The following is a 23,915-nucleotide window of genomic DNA, read 5'->3' as shown; positions in this document are numbered from 1 at the left end:
CACCGAGCCTCAGAACTCTTTCACCGAAGAATATATGCGAAGAATATATAGAGTAAGAATATATGCCAAGAATATATAGAGTATGTTTTTAACTCTTTCACCGAGCCTCAGAACTCTTTCACCGAAGAATATATGTGAAGAATATATAAAGTATGTGTTTAACTCTTTCACCGAGCCTTAGAACTCTTTCACCGAAGAATAGATGGTTTCTAACTAAATATTAAATAATTTAACAAATATCTCTTTATCACGTATTCTTAAATAATTTTTTCTTTCCTCAGTACACGGCTAATGTTAAATGGCTAACCCTAAACAACGACGCATCCATGTTATCTGAACAATGATGCATCCCAACTATTTATTCTTTGAGATCAATTGATTTCTCAAGGATGAACCACATTAGTTTCTACATTATGAATAACAAAAGTGTGAGATCCTCAATAATAACTACTCAAACCAAATGAAATATACTAATCGTCTAGAGACTCACATAACTTAATAAACTATATTAATATATAATATTTTAATTTAATTAAATATTATACTGGCGTGACTTAATAAACTATACATACAAATATATAGTATTTCAATTTAATTAAATATTATTAATATTTATAAAAAAAATTCGGTTAAGCATTTGAAAAAAAAATTCGGGTAACAAAATTATTAAAATTTTAAAAATTAAATATTGATATTACTTTTTTATTTGCTTTAAATTGTTATTATTAAAGATTTATTTTCAAATTTTATATAATGTAGGCTATACCTTTCTTACATTTATGAGATGAAAATCTATAAATTCTAATTCCATATTTATGGAAAGGATTGAAGGATATTTAACCAGCAATGACGTCTGATGACTGTGTATCCCATTGTTGATTTTACTAATATACTAATCCTCTGTATGTTTATATTTATATATTATTTATAATAAGTCAAGTCAGCTTGCTTTTTCAATAATGACTAATGACGGCCTAACCAGGGCTGTATCTCATTGCAAGTTCGTGTTTATATATGATTGTCTCTAGCCCCTTCAGACCCGCGATTCTTCTGTTGCGAAGCCAAAAAATTGGCAATGGCTGCTATTATCACTGAAGTGGCGGCCAATACGGTCAGTAGCGCTATTTCTGCACTCATCCGACAAATGGACGATGTTATTCAGTTGGATGAGAACCGTCAGCTTCTAGAAGGGCAGTTAAATCGTATGAAGACACTCTTACTCGATGTTAGAGCTCAATTTCATGAGCTGCAAAAGACGCCCCCTCAATCTCTGCAAAATTGTCTGCTAAGGATGCAAGACGCAGTTGGAAAAGCAAGAGAGTTGATCGATTGCTCTCGAAGGCGGCAGCGGTGTATCTGTCGCCTCCTTTGCAAGCCTAAACTTTCTACAGAAATCCGAAAGTGGAAGACAACATTTGATGAGCTCTTTCACAATCTTCAGACCGACTTCTCTGTGTTTCACAGTGCTCAACAGATTGCATCCGCGGGGCCACAACAGGCGAATCTACTGCTTCAAGACGAACCAGACACCGGACTGGTAGGGTTGGAAATTAGATCTGCTGAAATACGACTTGAGAGGTGGCTTACGGAGGCCCCCCGCGATCGGATATTTGCTGTATATGGGATGGGTGGGGTTGGCAAAACAGCGTTGCTAAAAAAGGTCTACAACACCTACAAGGTAAGTGGTGTTTTTAATCATGTGATTTGGGTTGCAGTTGCCCAATTTTCCATTCTGGAGTTGCAAAGTCGTATGGCTTCTGCAATCAATTTAGACCTCAGTGCCTATTCTTATAATGATGTTGATTCGCGGAAGATGAAGCTGTCGGCACATCTGAGGACGAAGAAATTTTTCCTAATTTTAGACGATTTGTGGAGCGCAGTCACTCTGAAAGAATTGGGCGTGGAATTTGGCGAGAACAAAGGGAGCAAAGTTGTATTCTCTACTCGAAATAGAGATCTGATTCCAGAAATGAGTACAGACCAGTCCATGCAAATACAGCCACTGCAAAGAGAGGAAGCCTGGGAATTGTTTTGCAAAGTAGCTTTCAAAGACGGGCATGTGCCTGACGAGATAGAGCATATTGCTAGAGTCGTGGCGGAGGAGTGTAAAGGGTTGCCCTTGGCTATAAATGTCATAGCGTCAACAATGATTGGCAACCGGGCTGTAAATGAGTGGAACCTTGCTTTAAGGCAGATTCAGACTTTGGATTCAAATTTTCCAATGACTCATCCTCGAATTGATCGAGATCTGTATGAGCGATTGAGATGGAGCTACGATTGTTTACCCCATGCTCATTTTAAGACCTGCTTTCTGTATTGTGTGATGCTTCCTGAAGACTGGTACATTCCGGTGCACATTATATCGCAGATCTGGATAGCAGAAGGTATAGTAAAGAGCAAAGATATGGACTTCCTAATGGATACTGCGCACAGCTATGTAAAGTTACTTGCAGATCGGTCCTTAATCCACTTGCGAGCAGTTGGTGGATCCAGTTACTGGGGCTTTTCTTTCGCAGTTCACGATATTGTGCGGGACATGGCAATTTATGTGGCAGAGAGAGAGGAGAATTTTGTATCCATGGCAGGCCAACATTGCCCCAATGTTGACACTCTTTTTCCCGACATCGAGAGTCGCGATAATTGCAGGAGGCTCTCCCTTGTTGGTAGCAATATTACGTCTCTACCAAACAAGGAATTGGGATGTCCAAAATTGGTCAGCCTAATTCTAACACACAACCTTGAATTAAAGGAGATTCAGGAAGCATTTTTGCTTGACCTCGTCTTTCTGAGGGTGTTAGGTTTAAGTCACACGGGTCTACAATTATTGCCAAGATCGTTGTGGCAATTGAAACAACTTGAATATCTTGGTTTGAGCTATATTCAAATTGAATATGTGCATTCAGGCATTGGCAATCTTTCAAACCTTCAGTTTTTACATCTCAGTGGATGTAAGAGGTTAAAATCATTGCCATGTGAAATGAGAGATCTCAAAAATCTCAAATTTCTGAATCTCAGCGGATGTCATAATTTAGAATCATTGCCATCTGAAATCGCAGAACTCAAAGAGCTCAAATATCTGAATCTCAAGGGCTGTCGTAAGTTACAGGTGATTCCTCCTGAGATCAGACTGCTTACAAATTGTGAAATTCTGCGGTAGAGAAGAGGGACAGGTGATTCCCCGTGAGATTAAATTGCTCTCAAATTTCGCGTTCATGTTTGTACTGGAAATTTAATATAAAAAGGATTTGATCGTAATTTTTTTGTTAATAAAATTTTATTGTGCAAAATACATTTTATTATATAAATCAATACATTTTCAATATAATTTTTATAATTTATAAGATTTATATATCATTCCTAATTCAAGTGATTTAATAATTAAAAATATGTATTTGTTAATAAGTAGTTTAATGAGACTGTTTTTTATTAGTTTTTTTTAATGGAAATTTGGGTATATTTTAAGAAAATTTGACAAGAAATCTATGTTATAGTGGTTAAACTTCAAATTTTTAAGTTTTTTAGGTGATTTTGATGGTACTGAATCCATTTCCACCATTAAACACAAGATTCAAACACTGCTTTTACAAAAAAATTTGAATGTTTTTTACAATTCCAACCACTTTCACTTACCAATTCCTCCATGTAAACGACTCCCTTTGATTATTGGAGAGATGAAACGATGTGCAATTATTGACATGTCTCCTCTAAAGAACAAATATGTAGACACTTTAATGATAATTCACACAACTATGCAGATTGCTCCTTATTCCAGTTGGTTTGAATTTCACGATGTTGCACGTGACATGGAAAATTGTGTATCCATGGCAGGTCAACATTGCCCAGACATCGACGACTTTTTCCAGCACATCGACATGTCAGGTAATTGCAAGAGGCTCTCCCTTTATAGTAGTGACGTCTCTGTCACGAAAATAATTGAGATATCGAAAAGTGAAATATGAGACAATGGAACATATTGGTTTATAAAATGATTTTATTAATTATTTGTGTGATTTATTTTGTTTTTGAGATTGTTTTTTAAAGATAATTTAAATAAAAAAAATGATTTCATTAAACTTATAGAAAATGATGAGCTTGAATTTACAAAAGTAAATTTAATGTTTTTTTTTTTTAAATGATCATTAAAAAAATAAAAGATATTAGTATAATTAATATTTATGTTAATTATATTATGATTTAGATATATTTTACTAATATTAACAATAAATTAAAACAAAGAAGTACATACCATCTTTCCTTCTCCCTTTTAATAAATATAAGAAGATATGTTTTATTTATTGAATATAAAGTTCATTTGTTGTCACAAGTGGGATTTTTTTCCTATTCATTTTATTTATATCTTTGATATCTTTATCACTTGAGTGATTCTATAAGGTTGTGAGCTTTGGGTTGTAGTTATTCTAGGGAAATTTTGGTAGCCTCAATGGTTAGTTTAATTGTTAGATTTTCTTACGCTAAAGTTCAATAGGGCTTTAAGAAATTGAATCTCATTAAGTTTTTTGGGGTTGCATGTGAAATGTACAAAGCTGAGTCAAACATAAAAAGAAAAACTGTGTACATTTGGAACATCTTTAGTATGAACTATCCAAAACTCATGCATGTCTAGAATAATGTTGAGAGTTATCAATGCTTTCTTCATAGGGTGAGATAAACTAAAAAATTGTTACATTCTAGGATAAGTTTGGGAGCCTCAATGATTAGTTTAATTGTTAGATTCTCTTATGTTAAAGTTCAATGAGGCCTCAAGAAATTAAATATCATTAAGTTTGTTTTGGTTACATGTGAAATGTACAAGGTTGAATCAAACATAAAACTTGGTGTGGGCATTTGGAAAGTCTCTAGCATGAACTATCCAAAGACTCATGCATGTCTAGAATAATCTCAAGAGTTATCAATACTTTCTTGATAGGGAGAGATAAGCTAAAAATTGTTACAACTTGTAAGTATATTGCATTATCTCATCTAAACCATTACATAGGGTTAAAAGAGTCTATACCAACCTAGATCCATCTTAACTCTGAATCTACCAAACACCGAGAGCGATCAAATCTCTGTGCGGTACAAACCTCTTTTTGATTGAAAATATATTTGATCTCTCTGGGTGCTTGGTAGATCTGAAGTTAAGATGGATCTAGGTTGGTTGTTAATAAATTAATATTCTTAACTAATTAGTTAGGACAAAGAGAATTCCATATTCCTGGGCCCCATATTATACAGCAGATGAATGATATTCTGGAAATGACAGTAGATCTAGCAGAGGTCAATAATATTTGTACAACATATCAATACCAAGCAATCATTTTCAGGTTCAAATCTTTTTTGCCAAAACCCGTGGATCTTTTCCAGTGGATCTTTACGAACTGGACGGTAAACTGTGAGATTCACTTATGCTCAAAAGATTTATTTATGGTAAAATTTGGATCATTAGGGATCAGAGATCAGGTTTTACATGAGGGTCCTTGGTTCTGGGGAAACGCAAGATTATTTATCACCCCATGGTTCCCAAATTTTGATGCTAATACAATGACAGTCTCCAAAATATTGGTATGGGCAAGATTGATAACTTACCCCTTCATTTCTGGCACCCAAAATTACTGGAAGGAATCAACAACATGTTGGGGAGATACATCAAGATGGATTCACAAATCACTGAAGAATCAATCTATAATTTTTCTTGGATATGTGTAGAGGTAGACCTTAGTAAAGGACTACCTGATCGTATCTTTTTCACACACGACAACCAGATCTAGACCCAGTTCTTAGATTATGAGAACACTCCATTTAGATATCGTCTATGTCTTCAAATTAGACATCTACAAACCACATGTCCTTTGGCAAAGAAAGACCCTAAGAGGAAAAATAAACCTATCAAAAAGCCAAAGGGATGACATTTCCCAACACCACAACCCAACGAAGAAGAGGAAGAGGAGGACTTGGGACTCCCTGTCACTAAGGAAATCCCAAATCCACGTACATCTTTAGTGAAAAAAGAATTGAGTCAGTAAGGAACAGGAGGATCAGCTTCACAAAATCTAAGAGCAAAAGGTCACTCGGGCCAAGAAATGCTGAAAGAGAAGGAGATAACAAGATTCAAGCGTCCTTATACATCTGGGAGTTCAAACTCAGATAAGAACACCCAATGCAGACAGAAGAGAACCAACTAATTATTGTAACAACCAGTCATGTTCAAGGAGGATGGCAAAGTGTAGAAAAGAAGAAAGGGAGAAAAGGGTGACTAAGAATTTTTTATTAGCCCCAATTTTTGTTTTTTGTTTTTTTGGCTTTGATTTTATGGGCACCAACTTTTTGAGTGGTGCAACTTGGGAATGCACTATGTGCATCTACGTATGTAACTTTCTATAAATAATAGAAATTTACCACGGAATAAATAAATAAACAAATAAATTGTAATATCGATGTAGCCATGATGTCAACATTATTATTAGATTTTATTGAAAATTATTATAAAAAAATTAATATCCACAATTAATATATAAGAAGATTAATAATAAACTTATATAAGGGTAAAAATTTAAATTTGCATAGTTAAACTTCAAAAACAAAATTATTACTATGGAGTATTTAATGCCTATGGGGGATAGTTTAACTGGCCATTGCAATGTATAAAGTAATGTAAACCACAATATTTAATGTTCAAATCCCCATTGGGTGAGACCAACAAAACTAACATATATGAACTATTTAATGTATTGTTTAATGTATGTTGATGACCACTTTACTACATATATTAATAAGTTGTAAACATGCTTTGCTATAATACCATGGGTAAATACCATTACTTATTCAAAAATCATAACTCATTCACAATCAAAATAATTTATACATATTTTATTTTATAACATTTTTTAAATTAAATCTAAAAGCAAAAGATTATAATTACTTTTGACATATATTTGCAATGTTTCACCAAGTTTTCGAGAAGAGGGAATGCGGGATTGAGGATATGCACAAGGGGGGCATATATAAGAAATCCCAAATTCTAGGGATTTTTCAGGGAAACGGGGGACGTCATAGTCATAAAAATTATAAAATTATAAAATTATAAAAATTATAAATTTTAATATATAAAAATAAAGTAATAAAATTCCAAAAATATGTGAATAACCAAATAGAAAATCTTAATAATTATGAAATATACATATAAAGACTAAATATGATCATCATTACATATTCTACTATTATCATTTGACATTTCTGCATTGCAAATCTAAAAGTAAATTACTAAATTGAATCCATCATTTGACATTATGCAATGTTCCTTCTAAATTCATCACATGGCATGATGAAAGGTACATCTAAATTAAATTAATAAATTCATCATTTGACAATTGAAATTATGCAATGCACATCAAATTTTCAAAAACGATAAAAAGTAAATTCATCATATGACAATGACATTGACATTAGGTTGAAGTCTAAAATAGCCATAAAATACTAAACTAAATGTAAACATAGAAAGCACTGAGTAATGAAATACTAGTAAATTTCTCAAAAAATACTAAATAATACTAATAAATTTTAGCCCAAGGGTGAAATTTAAGGAGTTTTTCATTTTAGAGGGGCGAAATTTTTATAAAACACCCATTTGATATGGTTAGCTCAACTTTTATTTAAAATATAATTATTTTTTTCATTTTAGCCCCCCAAAAAAAGGTGGCTAAACCATGCAAAACTCATTTGGCCCGATTCGCCTAGGTGTTGAAGGTTAAATTATTGCAAATCATCCATTTTCTGGTTTGGGAGGTTGGATTTGCTACACTCCGGTGCACATTATATGACACATGTGGATTGCACAAGGTATAGTAAAGAGAAAAGATGTGGAAACCCTAATGGATACTGCTTACAACTACGTAAAGTTACCTGCAGATCGTTCCTTATTCCAGTTATGAGCAGTTGGTTGATCCAGTTATTGGGGCTTTACATTTTGGAGTTCACGATGTTGTGCGCGACATGGCAATTTATGTGGCAGAGAGAGAAGAATTTTGTATCCATAGAAGGTCAGCATTGCCCCCAACATAGACACCCCTTTCCCTGACATCGAGACTCACAATAATTGCAGGAGGCTCTTCCTTTTCAGTTGCAATATTACGTTTCTACCAGACAAGGAATTGAGATGTCCAAAATTGGTCAGCCTAGTTCTAACCCACAATGAATTAAAAGAGATTCCCGAAGCTTTTTTGCTTAACCTCGTCTCTCTAAGGGTGTTATGTTTATGTTACACGGTGCTAAAATTATTGCCAAAATAAATGGGGCAATTGAAACAACTTGAATTTCTTGGTCTAAACTATACTCAAATTGAATATGTGCATTCAGGCATTGGCAATCGTTCACATCTTCAGTTTTTACATCTCAGTGAATGCAAAAGATTAAAATCATTGCCATGCGAAATGAGAGATCTCAAAAATCTCAAATTTCTGGATCCAATGGATGTCATCATTTGGAATCCTTGCCAGTCTCTCATAAATCTGAAATTTCTGATCCAACGGATGCCATCATTTGGAATCCTTGCCATCTAGAATTGCAGAACTCAAAGATCTCAAGTATCTGAATCTCAAGGGCTATCGTAATTTACAGGTGATTCCTCCTGAGATCAGACTTCTTATAAATTGGGAAATTCTGCGGTAGAGAAGACGGACAGGTGATTACTCGTGAGATTCAATTGCTTTCAAATTGTCAAATTAGAAGAGGAGTCTTTTTGTACTATGAAATTTTAATATAAAAAGAATGTGATTTATAAGTCTCATGCATCATTTTTAATTCAATTGATTTAATGATAAAAAATATGTATCTGTTAATAAAAAATATAGTGAAATCCTTCGTTGATTATTGGAAGGATGAAATGATGTGCAATTAGTTGAAACCCCAAAGTCTCGGCAACGAGTAGAGTTATTTTATTTTATTGAGGTGGTGCAATAATTCCTTCGCTCGTTAACGAATAGATTCATGATTATATAGTTATTTTTATTTTATATGGTTCACTATACTGATTTGGTATTAGCTAATTATCCGAATAACATGTTTTTATTTTTGTTTTTTTTTTAAATGTGGTTTATTGTATTGATTTAGTATTAGCTATGTACACGAATAACATTTATATGTTATTTTGAGGAATCTAAGGAATCAAGATAGATAACTCACAAATAATAACTACATGTTATTTTGAGGAATCAAGATAGATAATGACATTACATATAAATATGTCATAGTCTGAGCTTGTAACCCCAATGAGAAGGAAGACAATAGACCATCCCCACCACACGACCTACACTAGCTCGACATGATGTGTAAATTGAATCTTAGGAATCAAGATAGATAGTAGCCTGAGCTTCTAACCCCAATGAGGAGGAAGAAAATAGACCATCCCCACCACACAACCTACACTAGCTTGACATGATGTGTAAATTGAATTTTAGGAATCAAGATAGATAATTATATTACAGAAAAACATGTCATAGCCTAAGCTTCTCAGCCAAGACAACAAATCGCCCCCACTACACGACACATGATGTGTATTACTGATGAGAATACTTCCACTCAATCACATTTAGACTTTTTGGGTCTACCCATTTTAAACTACTTAATGTGGTTCATCATAAGAACAAGATATGGGCATAAGAAAATAAACATCAGAGATCAGAGACCATGGTGAAGATGGTACAAAGGAGGAAAATTTGTAACTATCCATCAAGTAGTGTAATTATGGAGAAGAGGTGTAATTGTGGATGCAAAGCATAAAGCTTGGGTGTTGTGATGGTACAAATGCGGTTGGGATGTAACTATTTGTCTCATCATGTAATTATGAAGAGGTGTAATTATGGACCCACAATAGAAAGCTGGGGTGTGATGGAGAGGATTTAAATGGTTATTTGATTTTTTTTTTGATGTTATAATTTTATTATATGGAAAAATATATTATTTTTATAATATTAATTTTACTTTTTAAAATTAATATATATAAATAAACTAAAAATTTATATTATTTTTCTGTATATTATTTTAAAGTAATTGTATATTTATTTTTAATTTGAAATTATTTTAAAAAGAGAAATATAGTAATATAATAAAAGATATAGAATTAAATATAATTACAAGAAATAAATAAATAAAATAAATGTAATTAAAATATATTTGTAAAAGAAAAACCTAAAAATATATATATGATTTCATCAAGTTGAATGTATTAATGAAAGTATTTAGATATGTTTGTTAAACGATAAATAAAATGATTTTGTTTTGTAATGTAAAAATGATGTCTATAGTATTAATATTTACATTTTTGCATAAATTCAAAAATAATTTTTAAAATTGCAATAAATATTATTTATAATTTTGGATTGGCTACGGAAGTTTGATTGCACATAATTCCCATGGTGGAGCGTGTTTTATTTTCATTTTTTCTAATGCCTAAAAATTCATTTTAAATTTAAAATAATTTTGTGAGTGGTTATTGTGTTGGTGAGTGCTCTGGACACTGCCACTATTATGTTAGCGCTTGCTTAATGGTGTGAGAATTCATGTTGTTGAAGGACACTATTATGTTAGTGCTCCCTTCAATGATGTGAGAATTGATGTGGTTGCAAGTTGTTTGCATTGCCCCTTGAGGGGCTGAACAAATGTTGAATGTTTCCTTGTGTGGAGGACGAACTATGTGCAAGAGAACTGGGGTCCTTTGCATAGTGAGTGTTGTGATACTGATGAATGATGAGGTAATTGGTACGGTTTCATTGTGCGGAACTTTACTGTGTGGAGGACGGAGTAAGTGTGGGAGAGCTGAGGTCGTTTCCATAGAGGAGGGTGCCCTGACACTAACAGGGGTGGAGAGGGAGCTAGTATCATTTTTTTAACAGTTATCCTAATCATTGGACTATAAAAGCTAGTATCATGTTTTCAATCTGTGTGACATGTGGTTCTGGGGCACTATTATGTTAGTGATTTGGTCAAATGATGCGAGAATTGATGTGGTTGCAGGTTTTTTGCATTGGTCCCAGGGGGAGGGGGGTGGAACAAATTCTTAATTGATATCATTAAGGAGTTTGTGTGGGAGAATTGAGAATTTTTTGCATAGAATAGGGTGCTAAATAAACTGTGTTTTCAATCCATGTGAAGGAAAATTGTTGTGCAGTAAAACAAATTTGTGGAAGGATTTGTGTGAGGTTTGTTAAAATAATAAATATACAAGTCTCTTTTTTTATTATTATTTAGGAAGGTCTTTCGCAACTATGGAAGTAGTTGTGCAAAAGGAACTATGTGAAGGTGTTTATGTGAAGCTGGTTGTTCGGAGGTAGCATGTGTGGAGTTTCGAATATCAATGACTGATCGAAGGGAGTTATTGAGTGTGTAAGTAGTTGTGCAGATGGTGTTGTTCATAGTAGGTTGTGCGTGTGTGGATGTTATGTGAAAGTTTATTAAAATAATAAATATACAAATCCAATTTTTAATTCTTATTTCGGGATGTATTTCACAATGTATGATCATTAATTAATATTAGTTTCAAATGTCAATGAATGAGGGCATTATTGAGTGCAAAAGTAGTTGTGAAGAGGTGGTTGTTCATGTGCGGATGTTATGCAGAGAATAAATGCATGTGCAGAATTTATGTGGAATGAGGGAAGTGTAGAGGGATATTTTATTTCTAATGTGTTTTGATATTAGTAGATTGTGGACAAGAGCAGTGCTTATTTTTTTATTAATAGATTCTATGGAGTGCGGAAGTGCATACAATGAAATATTGAGAGATTTTTCTACACAATTGACCGTGTTGTTAGGAGATAGCGTATGTAGATAAAAAATGCTTTTTCCAACATTTATTTTGTAATGAATGCTTCCTGCCCATAATATTTTGGACCCACATTTATTAATATCAATTTCAAATGTCAATGACTAATGGAAGGGTGTTGTTGAGTCTCGAAGTAGTTGTCCAAATGAAGCTATGAAGAAGTGGTTGTGCATGAGAGATTTTTGCGCACACATGGATTTTCTCTGCGGTTCCGTACATATGAATTTGTGTTAGGTTGAAAGTATATGAAAACCATGTTTCTAGATTTGACGTTTTGGTGCCTATGTGGTTTTCTGAATGCCTGAGCAAGTGTAGAGATAGTGAATTGAATGCTAAGATTATTTGTATTTACCTGTAGCCCTATGTTATATTAATTAGAGGAAAAACATGAGGAAGATGAAAAATCTCGATGGCAACTTGATCTTTGTAGCTTGTTTCAGACACAAAATAGTGGAAGGTGTTGATTTCTAGTGAAACGAGACTACAAACCTTTCAAATAGCTAGTATAGTGAGGGAAATATGCTATTTGTAGTGATAGAAAAAACAACGGATCGTGTAGCATTTTCCCTTTACAAATTGCATTTAAGAGCTCAGAGTATTATCCAAGCTTCAGTTGCCTTACATAAATTATTATCTTCAAAGATGAGCTTTGTTATGAAACCAACTCACAAAAAGATAGAAAAGAGAGATCCATGCCTTAGAATTCAGCCTCTTCGAGGGGGCAACCTCCTTTACATTACATAAATGAACAATTCTTGGATGATACAAATGAAAAGACCTCCTTTCTATATATAGGAGTCTAAGGGGTCATAACATAATCAGAGCCAACATAACAATAATGTAAGGGCACAATAATAACAATAGTGGGCTTCTATGGGGCACAATAGTAACAATATGGGCACTACATGGGTACATTAATATAATAAGGGGGTTGTACTAATAATAATAAGGGGTTACACTAGTAGTATAGGGGCCTAACAAGCTTGCATCTTAAATAGTGTCCCAATGGAATTTTTTTTACATTGTGGACGATAGCAATAGTGCAGAAATACATAAATTGTACAATATTGCAAGCTTCTAAACCGATTTACCTTTGTCGATTTCCTGTTTACATTTGGTAGATTCTTAGCTTATTATCTTGATTGTTGTTAGTTTGAACTTGTTTTGTACGGTAAATTTATGTTTCTTATGACACATATAATTCTTTTATTAAATCAATATATTGTGCTTAGCTTTGGTTTTCTCTACAATACTGCAAGCTTTTAAACTAATTCACCTTTATCGGTTTCATGTTCGCATTTGGCAGTTTCTTAGTTGATTATCATGATTACAATTAGTTTGAATTTGTTTTGTAGGGTACATTTATATTTTTTTACGACACGTATAAAGATGATATTATGTCAATGGATTGTGATTAGCTTTGGTGTATTTGATTGCTAAATATTCAGCGTGTTGTGTGTAGTAGTTTTGAAGCCAGTAATAGTATATGCATTTGTGTTATGTTGAAAGTATATGTCATATTGTTAGTTTTTATTCCTTGACTTTTTTAGTTTATTCGAAGTCATTGATTTTTTATTTATTTTTAATCCTTCTGATGTATGTTCTCTTATTAACAGAAAACACTCAATTTGTCATGTATGTTGATACACACAAGGTATGAATGTTTCCTGTTTTTCTCCACACATACATTTTATCACAAAGCAATACTTGTTGAGATGCATTAAAAGGAGACTTAAACTAATATTACATAATAGTAAAACATATTTAATCAAGAAAATATTCGTTATTTCTAGTTTACAAATTGCTTTTTACAGTTGTTCTTGTTATATTGCGAATTAAAGTTTATGTTTTCGGTAATTAAATTATTTTCACATCTGCAAAAATTAAATAGTTTAATTAAATTTATTTTGTGACTGCTTGTCGAATTTTGCAAGAAATGAGTGTGTCAATTCATTCATAAATCAAATTTGGTTCGGCTTTACAAACTAGTGGGGAACCAAATGTTATGTTGATTCACCATAGAGGGTAAATTTACTATTTGTGGCTATTATCGATAATTTTTTGAGTCTCTAAATTTGACTGAAAATAACTTGAAGTTACAATTGTTAACTTTTAGTAATAAAATTATTTTTGCGTCACCAAAAATCACAGAGTTTAAAAATTAATTTTTTCTGTGTGGAATAAGGTTTTCACCGCATCGTAACGACGTGTCAAATTTGTTTAGAAATAGTTATGTTGTGTTATTTTTAAATCAAATTTGGTTCAATTTTATAAAGTAGTGGGGCCAACTGTCAAGTCACTTCATCGTAGAAATTAGTTGAATGCATGTTGGCATAATATTTATTTGTGAATATCCTTGTTCACTTTACTATTTGTAGCTATTATCGATGGCATTCTATATGAAGGCCACAATTTCACCCAGACAGTGAAATTCTCGACAAAATCCAGTGAAAATAATTTGAAAAAATACAATCCTAATAGTGTTTGAATAAAAAATTTTCTGTGGAAATGGATTCAGAACCATCAAGAATCTCAGGGGCACCAAATATCCTGAAACTCAATAGTTGTAAGTAGGATTTAAAAAAATGCCAAATTAAAAAAAAATAGTTTGCAGTCAATTTTGGTTGTATCAGCGAATTTGCCAATGGTGTTTTTGATTATATTGAATCTATTATTGAATTGAGGCTTCTGTGATCCATAATAGTTATAAGTAGAACTTCGGCGTAAATTACATAAAGAGAGACATTTGTCGACGCATTTCGAACCAACGAGTGTGGCTCATCGTCAGGACAAGTTGCAGAAACAAATCCAGCTTTGCATGCTAAATAGTCTGAGCAGAGCCTCCAACGGCTATCATGATCAACGGCTAATTTTGACTTAGGGACTGTAGTCAAAAAGTCAAAATGATAATTTAATGGGAGTTAGTTATCATACCATAGATTATATAAAAGAAATAATTATAGATGTTAATTACGCTATTAGTTTATTAAAAATTGTGACTTATATGGGAATTAGTTAGAACAGGGACCTGACTTCTCTCTCTCTCTCTCTCTCTATATATATATATATATATATATATATATAGAAGTTAGTTGAAAGGTATAATTTAAGAATTAAATTAAGTGGGAATTAGTTATATTAAAGACAAGATATATATATATATATATATATATATATATATATATATATATATATATAAGGTAGGTAAGTTAGTTATAATTACTAGAAACTTAAAAATATGAAATAATTTAATATGGTGACTACTTATTAGCTGGTTAAAAGGTATAATAAAAAATTATAAATTCAATGGAAATTAGTTAGATAAAAGACCTTACTTTCATATATAAATATATTTATATATATAAGGTAATTTTAGGGTGATGGTTATAGTAATTATATATTACTAATCAGTTAAAAAGATGGATAGATAACTAAAAGATACGTAAAAATAAAAATGAATAAAAACTAATTAAGAATGTAGAATAGAAAATAAATAAATCAAAAAATAAAAATTAATAGACCATACAAAATAAATAAATAAATAAATAAATAAATAATTAATTAATTAATTAATAATAATAATATATAATAGTTACGATTATATTCATTAATATCAATCAAGAAGAAATAAATAGAAAGAGTGCCTAACATAAAAAGAAGGAGAAGGATCGGAAAAAGTCTAAAACACGAAGGACAAAACCTAACGAAAGCAAAGAAGATGAAAAAGGGGGGGGGGGGGAAGAGGGAGGAAGAGAAAGACTAGGATGAAAGGGCAGGGATCCAACATCTACTGATCTTCCAACCGTCATCTCTATTGAGATTGTTTGCCCTTCTTTCAATCTCAATAGCTTCCCTGAATTTATGATGATGGAAATGAGCAACTTTGGAAACAACCTTGGCCTCCTCTATACACACCTGATGCTTGGTCTTTTCTACATGTTCCGCCAATGCTAAAGACTTGGATCTCCCATGTCTTAGGTCGGCTGCATGTTCACTGATCCTCTGATGGATGGAGCGCCCTGTTTCCCCAATATAGGGGGTCCCACAAGAACAAGGGATCAAGTAGACACCCTTCATGTCCTTAGGGTTAATGGGATCTTTCACTGATCGGAGGGAATTGCGAATGGTGTTGAGGGGCCTAAAGGTTGAGGGAATCTCGTACCTCTTAAGGATCCGAGCAATCTTGTCTGTGGTTCCTTGGACATAGGGAAGATGGACACCTAGACGACGCTCTTTAGGCTCTTTCTTAATTAACACATTTTTAGAGGCTTTACGGAAAGCCTTCCGACCTAGGTGCCTACTATATCCATTTTCCACAAAGACATCAAGGATATGGGATCTCTCCTTATCAAAGCTCTCACTATCAAAAATCCTAAGGGTAGGAGTAGCAAGGGTGCTTGTTAGGCCCCTATACTACTAGTGTAACCCCTTATTGTTATTAGTACAACCCACTTATTATGTTGATGTACCCATGTAGCGCCCATATTATTACTATTGTGCAACATAGAAGCCCACTATTATTATTATTATGCCCTTACATTATTATTGTTATGTCGGCTCTGATTATGTTATGACCCCTTAGACTCCTATATATAGAAAGGAGGTCTTTTCATTTGTATCATCCAAGAATTGTTCATTTATGTAATGTAAAGGAGGTTGCCCCCTCGAAGAGGCTGAATTCTAAGGCGTTGATCTATATTTTCTATCTTTTCTTGAGCTGGTTTCATAACATTTGGTATCAGAGCTTTGGATTCTAGGGTTTCGCAACTCCAAACAAGTCATCGTGGCATTTTCGCTATAAATTTTTTTCTGTGATGTTTCAGAAGTTACAAGAAAAAACCCATTTGAGAAGAAATCGCGCTGAACCTCGGGTCCGAATTTCAGAGCTTTTCGCTCTATATTTGCGGAGATATGATATGAGGAAGTTGGTCTTTTTGCAGACTCCTGAATTACATTCCAAACAGGTGACCTGGGGAAAATCGTCATCACTTTCTCTCTGAGGATCAGATTGAAATTTTGTAAGAAGGTACAAAAAGAGGAAAGATTGTAGTTTCTTGTATGCATTTTTCAGATCCAAAGGCTAAAACAGTGACTTGTGGCACGTCATACAAGTTCGCTCTACTGAACTAGTCTATAATCAAGTCACTGTGGGAGATTTCGCATAACTCTTCCTTGGAGAATCCAATTTGGGTCAGACTTGTGGCATTGGAAAGAGCACATAGAGGGCTACTATAGGTTGCAATTTCAGAACTTGAAGATCCAAAAGTACAAAGTTACAGTCGTTTCAAGATCGAGCTCCTAAAATCAAGAAAAAGCAAGATGAGGAAGTTTGATGGCAAGGATCCGGTAAATTGGATACTTTAGATGGAGTAATATTTTGACCTACATGGTGTACCACTGTTACAAAAGGTATGTATTGCATCTTCATATTTAGAACTGGATCAATTTTTATGGTATGAAGGGCTTTGTTTCTGTAAAAAACATGTTATGTGGTCAATTTTCACGGAGGAAATGATAGCACATTATGAGGATACAAAGAGAAACACCTTCTTTAGAGCAACACCACAACAATTGGAAAGAGTAAAAGGGCTTTGTGACATAGTGGAAAGAAAAATTATGGAAACCAAGAAGCATACCCCTCACAACTATAAAGGTGGAAGTGTTGTTTCTCCTAGCTTTCCACAACCTGCAATAGTTACACCACAACAATTGGAAGAAAAGAGAGAAAAAGGGCTTTGTTACAATTGTGATAGCAAATGCAGTAAAGGTCATAAGTACATAGAATATGAAGAGGAGGAAGAAAAGTATCAAGAAACATCAAAAGAAGAAGATATACGCCAGGACCCCACCCCAAAGAAAGAAGAAATGAATCAGACCATATCTTGTAAGGCATTGGCAAGAATTACCAATCCTCAAACTCTCAAGATAGAAGGACATATCAAGAAGAAAAAGGTGCAAGAAGTGAAAGATCACATTGAGAAAGAAGAAATGAACGCAACCATATCTTGTAATTCATTGGTCGAAATTACCACTCCTCAAACTATCAAGATATAAGGACATATCAACAAGAAAAAGGTGAAAGAAGTGAAAGATAACATCGAGAAAGAAGAAATGAATCCAACCATATCTTGTAATTCATTGGTCAAAATTACCACTCCTCAAACTATCAAGATAGAAGGACATATCAAGAAGAAAAATGTTCAAGAAGTGAAAGATCACATCGAGCATCAAGAAATGAATCTGACCATATCTTGTAAAGGATTGGAAGAAATTACCACTCCTCAAAATCTAGAGATAGAAGGATATATCAAGAAGAAAAAGGTTCAAGCAGAGAAAGATCACATCGAGCATCAACAACAAGTTCTCCAACTTTTAAAGGATAACGCCACTTTAGTGCAAAATCAAACAAAACAACAGGCAGATCAACATTGTAGTGACAAATGTTTTGATGTAGGTGATTGGGTACTTTTACTGTTACATCTCAAGCAAGCTATTTATGAGAAGGAAATGTTGGCAATACTACATGCACTTAAAAAATGGCGACCTTACCGAATGGGAAGACTCTTCAAGGATGAGGATGTGGAAGCATTGTTTTGTGCTATTTCTATTATCCAACCAGATTGGATAAACAAAGCAAGGGATGAATGGAAGAAGGACGAAGAAGTATGACCATTTATTCAAAAGTTGCAAAAGATCCCAATTCAAACAATATTGCCAGAAATTGAATAAGAAGGAAAAATCATATTGGAACTTGGAGCAGTCATAGAAACAAGAACCCGACAGCTACGAAATCGATCAATTTCAGAGTATCTCATCAAGTGGAAGAACTTACCCGCTGAAGATTCCACATGGGAGGACAAGAATTTTATACAGAAGCATCAAGAACTACTCAAGCTTTGAGGACAACGCTTTTTGAAGGAGAGGGGCATGTTAGGCCCCTATACTACTAGTGTAACCCCTTATTGTTATTAGTACAACCCACTTATTATATTGATGTACCCATGTAGTGCCCATATTATTACTATTGTGCCACATAGAAGCCCACTATTGTTATTATTATGCCCTTACATTATTATTTTTATGTCGGCTCTGATTATGTTATGACCCCTTAGACTCCTATATATAGAAAGGAGGTCTTTTCATTTGTATCATCCAAGAATTGTTCATTTATGTAATGTAAAGGAGGTTGCCCCCTCGAAGAGGCTGAATTCTAAGGCGTTGATCTATCTTTTCTATCTTTTCTTGAGCTGGTTTCATAACAATGTTAATAACACCCATCTTTTGAGCAGGGAAATGATGGGAATCAGCATGAAGATACTACTCAGTATGCGTTTTCTTTCGGAATACAGAGAGGGAGAGATAGCCATCCTTATTACTGGATATAAGAATATCCAGGAAAGGTAGGCAACCATTGACCTCTTTTTCCATGGTGAACTTTATGGCAGAGGACTGACTGTTGAGGTGATTAAAGAAATGATCCAGCTCCTCTGGGCCATGGGGTCAGATGACATTAGTGTCATCTACATACCTTTTCCAAAGCTTGGGAAGGAGACGAGCCGAGGCTAAAGCTTTGGCTTCGAAATATTCCATAAAAAGATTCACAACAATAGGGGAAAGAGGGGAACCCATGGCAACACCACAAGTCTGTTCAAAGAACTCACCCTCGAAACAGAAGAAAGTGGAAGTGAGACAGATCTCCACCAGATGCGCAGTATTGGGATCTGTTAGGCGAAAGATCACTTCCAAGGCCTCCTTTATAGGGATGCAAGTATAAAGGGAGACCACATCAAAGCTGACGAGAATGTCCTCAGGGCTAAGCTTAATATCCTTAAGCTCCTTAACAAAGGATGCAGAGTCTTTCACGAAGGACTCAGTGCGGCCAACCAGGTGTTGACGATATTGAATCTATTTCCAATATTACAAAAACTAATTCAAACACTTAAGCTGTCAATTCTTTACTAAAAAATACTAAAAAAAATCTTATTACGGTGATTTTTAGCTGTGTGGGTGAATTTGTCGGTTCGATAGACAACGTGTATTATTGTATATTATAATTTTTTATCTCTTATGACACATATATCAATGATCTTGAAGTGGAAGCAAAGTGCAATGTAAATGCACAAGTTTCTTTTGGAATTTCGAATTTTTTTCCTATTACTATTCATATACGTTGTCTTTTATATCTTTAATTGTTACTTATTAAGAGTGTCGTGTGTAACAATTTTCGCACAAGTAATAGTAACAACTAGTGTTTGTAAAGAAAACAGGGAATTGTAAAGTGAAATGAGATTTGAATGTTTTATTCATTGAAAAAGTAATTTTTTTTTTCCGCAAATGAAAAATGTGTAGCGAGTGAGGGAAAGAGGCTATTTGTAGAGATAAGGTTAACTCACTTGCTAAGATTGATGATAGCTTTGAATAGTTGAGAACTTATGAGAGATATGTGAATATGTCAATAGAAGAGAGAACAGTTAACAAGATTGGAGTATTGGATTAGCGAATGCTGGGTGTGTTCCAGAGGCCATTGATTTTAGAGAAATTGTTTATCTTTGAACAACTAATTTTGATTTCAAGAAGAGGGAAATTAATCTAGGAGCGATAAAGGTTTCTCTAAATCCCAATGCATTTAGATTGTTATTCAAGTTACTATAAGTGAACAAGTGTTTAGAGTTTTCCGTTGCAGATAGTTTCGTGGAGCCAGGAGTGCGTGTAATTGACATTGCGCGGGAATTCATTTATGTAACGTTTGAGGTTACTTTTGATCTTTCTATTTTAGATATTTCTTTGTTTAGGCAATCGTTTAGGGATTTATGTTGGGTTTTTTCCCATCTAGTAGGGATAGAAAGTACCTCACATGTTCCAAAATGCATTTTCTATGTGTTCTATGAGACATACAAAAATAATTGTATGTTTCATTGGGCTTATGTCATTTTGAATGAATTAGTTGTTAAATTACATGGATTACCAAAGAAAAATGGATTCTTTATGATGGAATATCTGATAACACTTCTCATGTCAAGGCAAGTGTTTGACAGTTTACCCTGTAATCCTATATTCAAGTTTCCCAAGGAATTAATGTAGTTATGGTATCATATATTGTGGAAGCACAAAGCCTCTTTAAAGTTTTGTTTAATTTAGGATGTGTTTGTGACAAAAGCGTATTGCATGGTAACTAGATAGGATCCTTCTTGAATATCTGCAGAGACTAAAAATTTCCTATTTGGTAAAGGGAAATATGAGGAAAGAGAAAGCAATACGCTTATACGAATTTATGGTTTTGAAGATAGGTCATTTCTTTTACCAATGTTTGTTGAAGATAACTATTTTCTTGTTGAAGACTATAGGAAATATCATCATTGGATATCTATATTTGAACAGAAAAAGAAAAGACAATTTATTTATTTTTCGCTTACTGTTGGAAAAGTGACTGTGAAGAACACGTCTCACGCTATCATTTTTGCAAATTATTTGGATGTTAATTTCAAATTAAGTGAAAATCGAGCTATTAAAGGTTTTGATAGAGGAAAAATTTTCAAGGAACAATTTGAGCCTATGAGGTATGGGAACTTGTTTACGAGAGGTAAAAAGAAGAGTGAGGAAAGTCCCAGTGTATCAACAAAACATCAAAACATGATAGTAGATGATGAACATATTGTTGAAAAAGAGATTACCAGGATAGGAGAAATAATTAAGAATAGAAGTGCAAACCCTATGGGGAAATCTCAAACTTGCACACGTAGCAGTAGTGGGACTTCATATTCTAGCAAAAGATAGAAAATAACTACTAGAAGTGAAAAAGTTGTTTTTGATAGGCTATTAGGTAGTAGGGATGATGAAGAGCATCCTTGTAGAGTAACTCTAGAAAGAGAAAAAATGATTGAATCACTTTGATCGAAGAGTGTGCCTAAAATGGAGAGCATTAACGAAGTGGTGGACATGGAAGCTGATACCATTGTACAACCTGATTAGGTTAGTACTTGTTTTCAACAAAATTAGAGAATAAGTGAGGAAATGTTTGAAGAGGATATTACTTTTTATGACCATTTTGTCACATTGCAAGATGAAATTTATGATAGGGGAGGTAAGAGATTAAAAATTGAAAAAACATAGATTTCCAACGAAAAGGTTGTTGATTGGGCATAATTAAATGTTGATTTGTCTTGGTTGGAATCCCAGGGCTGATGAAATTGCATCAAGTTGGTAGTGAAGTGCTTGTGAATTCTGTTGGTCGATGACAGACATAAAATATGAAGTTGAAGGAAAAAATAAAAGAGCTAGAAGATACCCTAAGCCCAAGTCCCTTGCTAAAGACTTCACTGGTGATGCGCAAACCACCATTGGAAATTTCCAGTCTTAGTAGATCTAATATACTTTAGAAACCTGGTAATATTCTAAGTGCAATGAAATCATTAACATTAGTAGTATATTTGAAAGATTACGGATTATTAAATCAACATGGCAAGTTGTTTTTGATCTACAACGTTTAAAGAAGAGAACTAGGTCTTTTGTAAAATTGGTCAAAAGTGAGTTGGAGGGAGACAGACAGTTCATAGACAATGACCTATTAACTTTTAGTCAAAAGATTGATTAATTGTTAAAATTAGGAAAAGATGAAGAAGGGTTGTTTGATGTTGATCGGAGGAGGCAGATCAAGGATGCATGGTCTTGGAGAATTAGAACATTGGGGGACATTATCTCTGAGTGTGGAGACATAGAAAATACAAGAGCGGATGTGTATCTCAAGGCGGTAGTGATTGTTTATGATTTAAATGGTCTATGTATTACATATGAATCTATGTTAATTTTGAAAGAGAAAGCTGATGGATGATTTGTAGAAGCTAAAACAATCACAAAAAACATAGTTTGATGATATAACTAATTTTAGTGCTGACGAAATTAGAATATGGCTAATTATCTTTGTTAGTGTTAACAAAGAGTACTTTGCCTCAGTTTTGTAATTGCAAGAAGAAACAAAATAAATTTTGGAGGAGATATTCAATTAATGTGTTAAGCATGACATTATTGTTGCTCTGATGGAAGAATCAATTGAAGCTAAAGTGAAGGAATTCGTTTCAGGAAGCCTGATTACGTGAGATAGCTTTGGGATGAATAATATCAGACTCTGCTTTTGCATATTGTAAGTGTTTTAGTACATTGAAACACTTGTTGTTGTCGTCAAAGAATTTTAATATTTAAATCTTATGTGTGTAGTAAGATGGAATAGTCTAATTCCTGAATGCAATTCCTTGTTACCTATTGCAGATGACTTTTGGAGATTACAGTTGGTGAGATTGCAATTGTAATTCTTATTGGGACAAATGCATTTAGCTTTGTGATTGAAGTATTAACATTTTCATAAATTATTTATGCAACATAAGTTATTTTCTGGACCATGGCTTTGTAATCATAACTTATTTTAATTTTGATCGCTACTTTTTCTATCTCTTAGTATGTTTACTAACTATGTAAACAATTTTGAGACAACTTTTGACATGAGATGTTGTATGGACTGGGTTCTCAAATATTGTACAGAAAATAATAATTGAACACTGGTTTTCTAGTATTTTCTTTCATATTTTATATATTAGCTAATGTTCTGCAATGAATAATATTTAAAATGGATTTCTGTTTATATTTTCTAATACTAAAACTTTTAACCAGTGATATCAATAATTATTAGATAATGTTTTACATGTGAACTTGTATCTATTGCATTTGTTGTGACGAGCATTTGAATCTTAATATAATTACACATGTTGTAACTATGTTGATAACTATTGAAGGCTACTCAGCCATAAAGCATGACTATTCTATTCCAGTTGTCTTTATTTATGAATGCACGTACAAAAGCGAGAATTTCACACATCAGTGTTGCATTGTACGAAGTTTTCATTATGTCAAGATTAGGATGAGAGTTTTCATTATGCAGAGGAATATTCCTTGAGTAAAAGCTTTTCACAACAACATATGATGCTAATAATAATAATAATAATAATACATTGAACTATGTGATTTGTTTTTTTGAAGCATTGTGAAAAAACTCCATATTTCATTTTGCAGTAGTCAATTGTAAACCAGTCTTTGTAACCAATTTGGTTAT

The 23,915-nt window shown here is 33.5% G+C and overlaps 1 protein-coding gene across 1 annotated transcript; it reads left to right on the top strand.

The window, feature by feature from the left end:
• The first annotated feature begins 1,075 nt into the window (after positions 1–1,075).
• Positions 1,076–3,157, top strand: LOC149150019 (putative disease resistance protein At5g63020). The gene has a single exon (XM_089442664.1). The coding sequence runs from the start codon at positions 1,076–1,078 to the stop codon at positions 3,155–3,157; it is 2,082 nt and encodes a 693-aa protein (XP_089298790.1).
• Positions 3,158–23,915: the final 20,758 nt, after the last annotated feature.

Source organism: Pinus tabuliformis, chromosome 9, assembly GCF_031772625.1.
Source record: "Pinus tabuliformis cultivar Carrire ecotype Pingquan chromosome 9, CPIR1, whole genome shotgun sequence".
NCBI lineage: Eukaryota > Viridiplantae > Streptophyta > Pinopsida > Pinales > Pinaceae > Pinus > Pinus tabuliformis.
Note: the sequence above shows the minus strand (reverse complement) of the source record. Positions and strands in the feature narration are given on the sequence as shown.

Excerpts from the sequence above, each read along its gene's own strand:
- LOC149150019 (XM_089442664.1), top strand. The coding sequence starts at position 1,076 with ATGGCTGCTATTATCACTGAAGTGGCGGCCAATACGGTCAGTAGCGCT.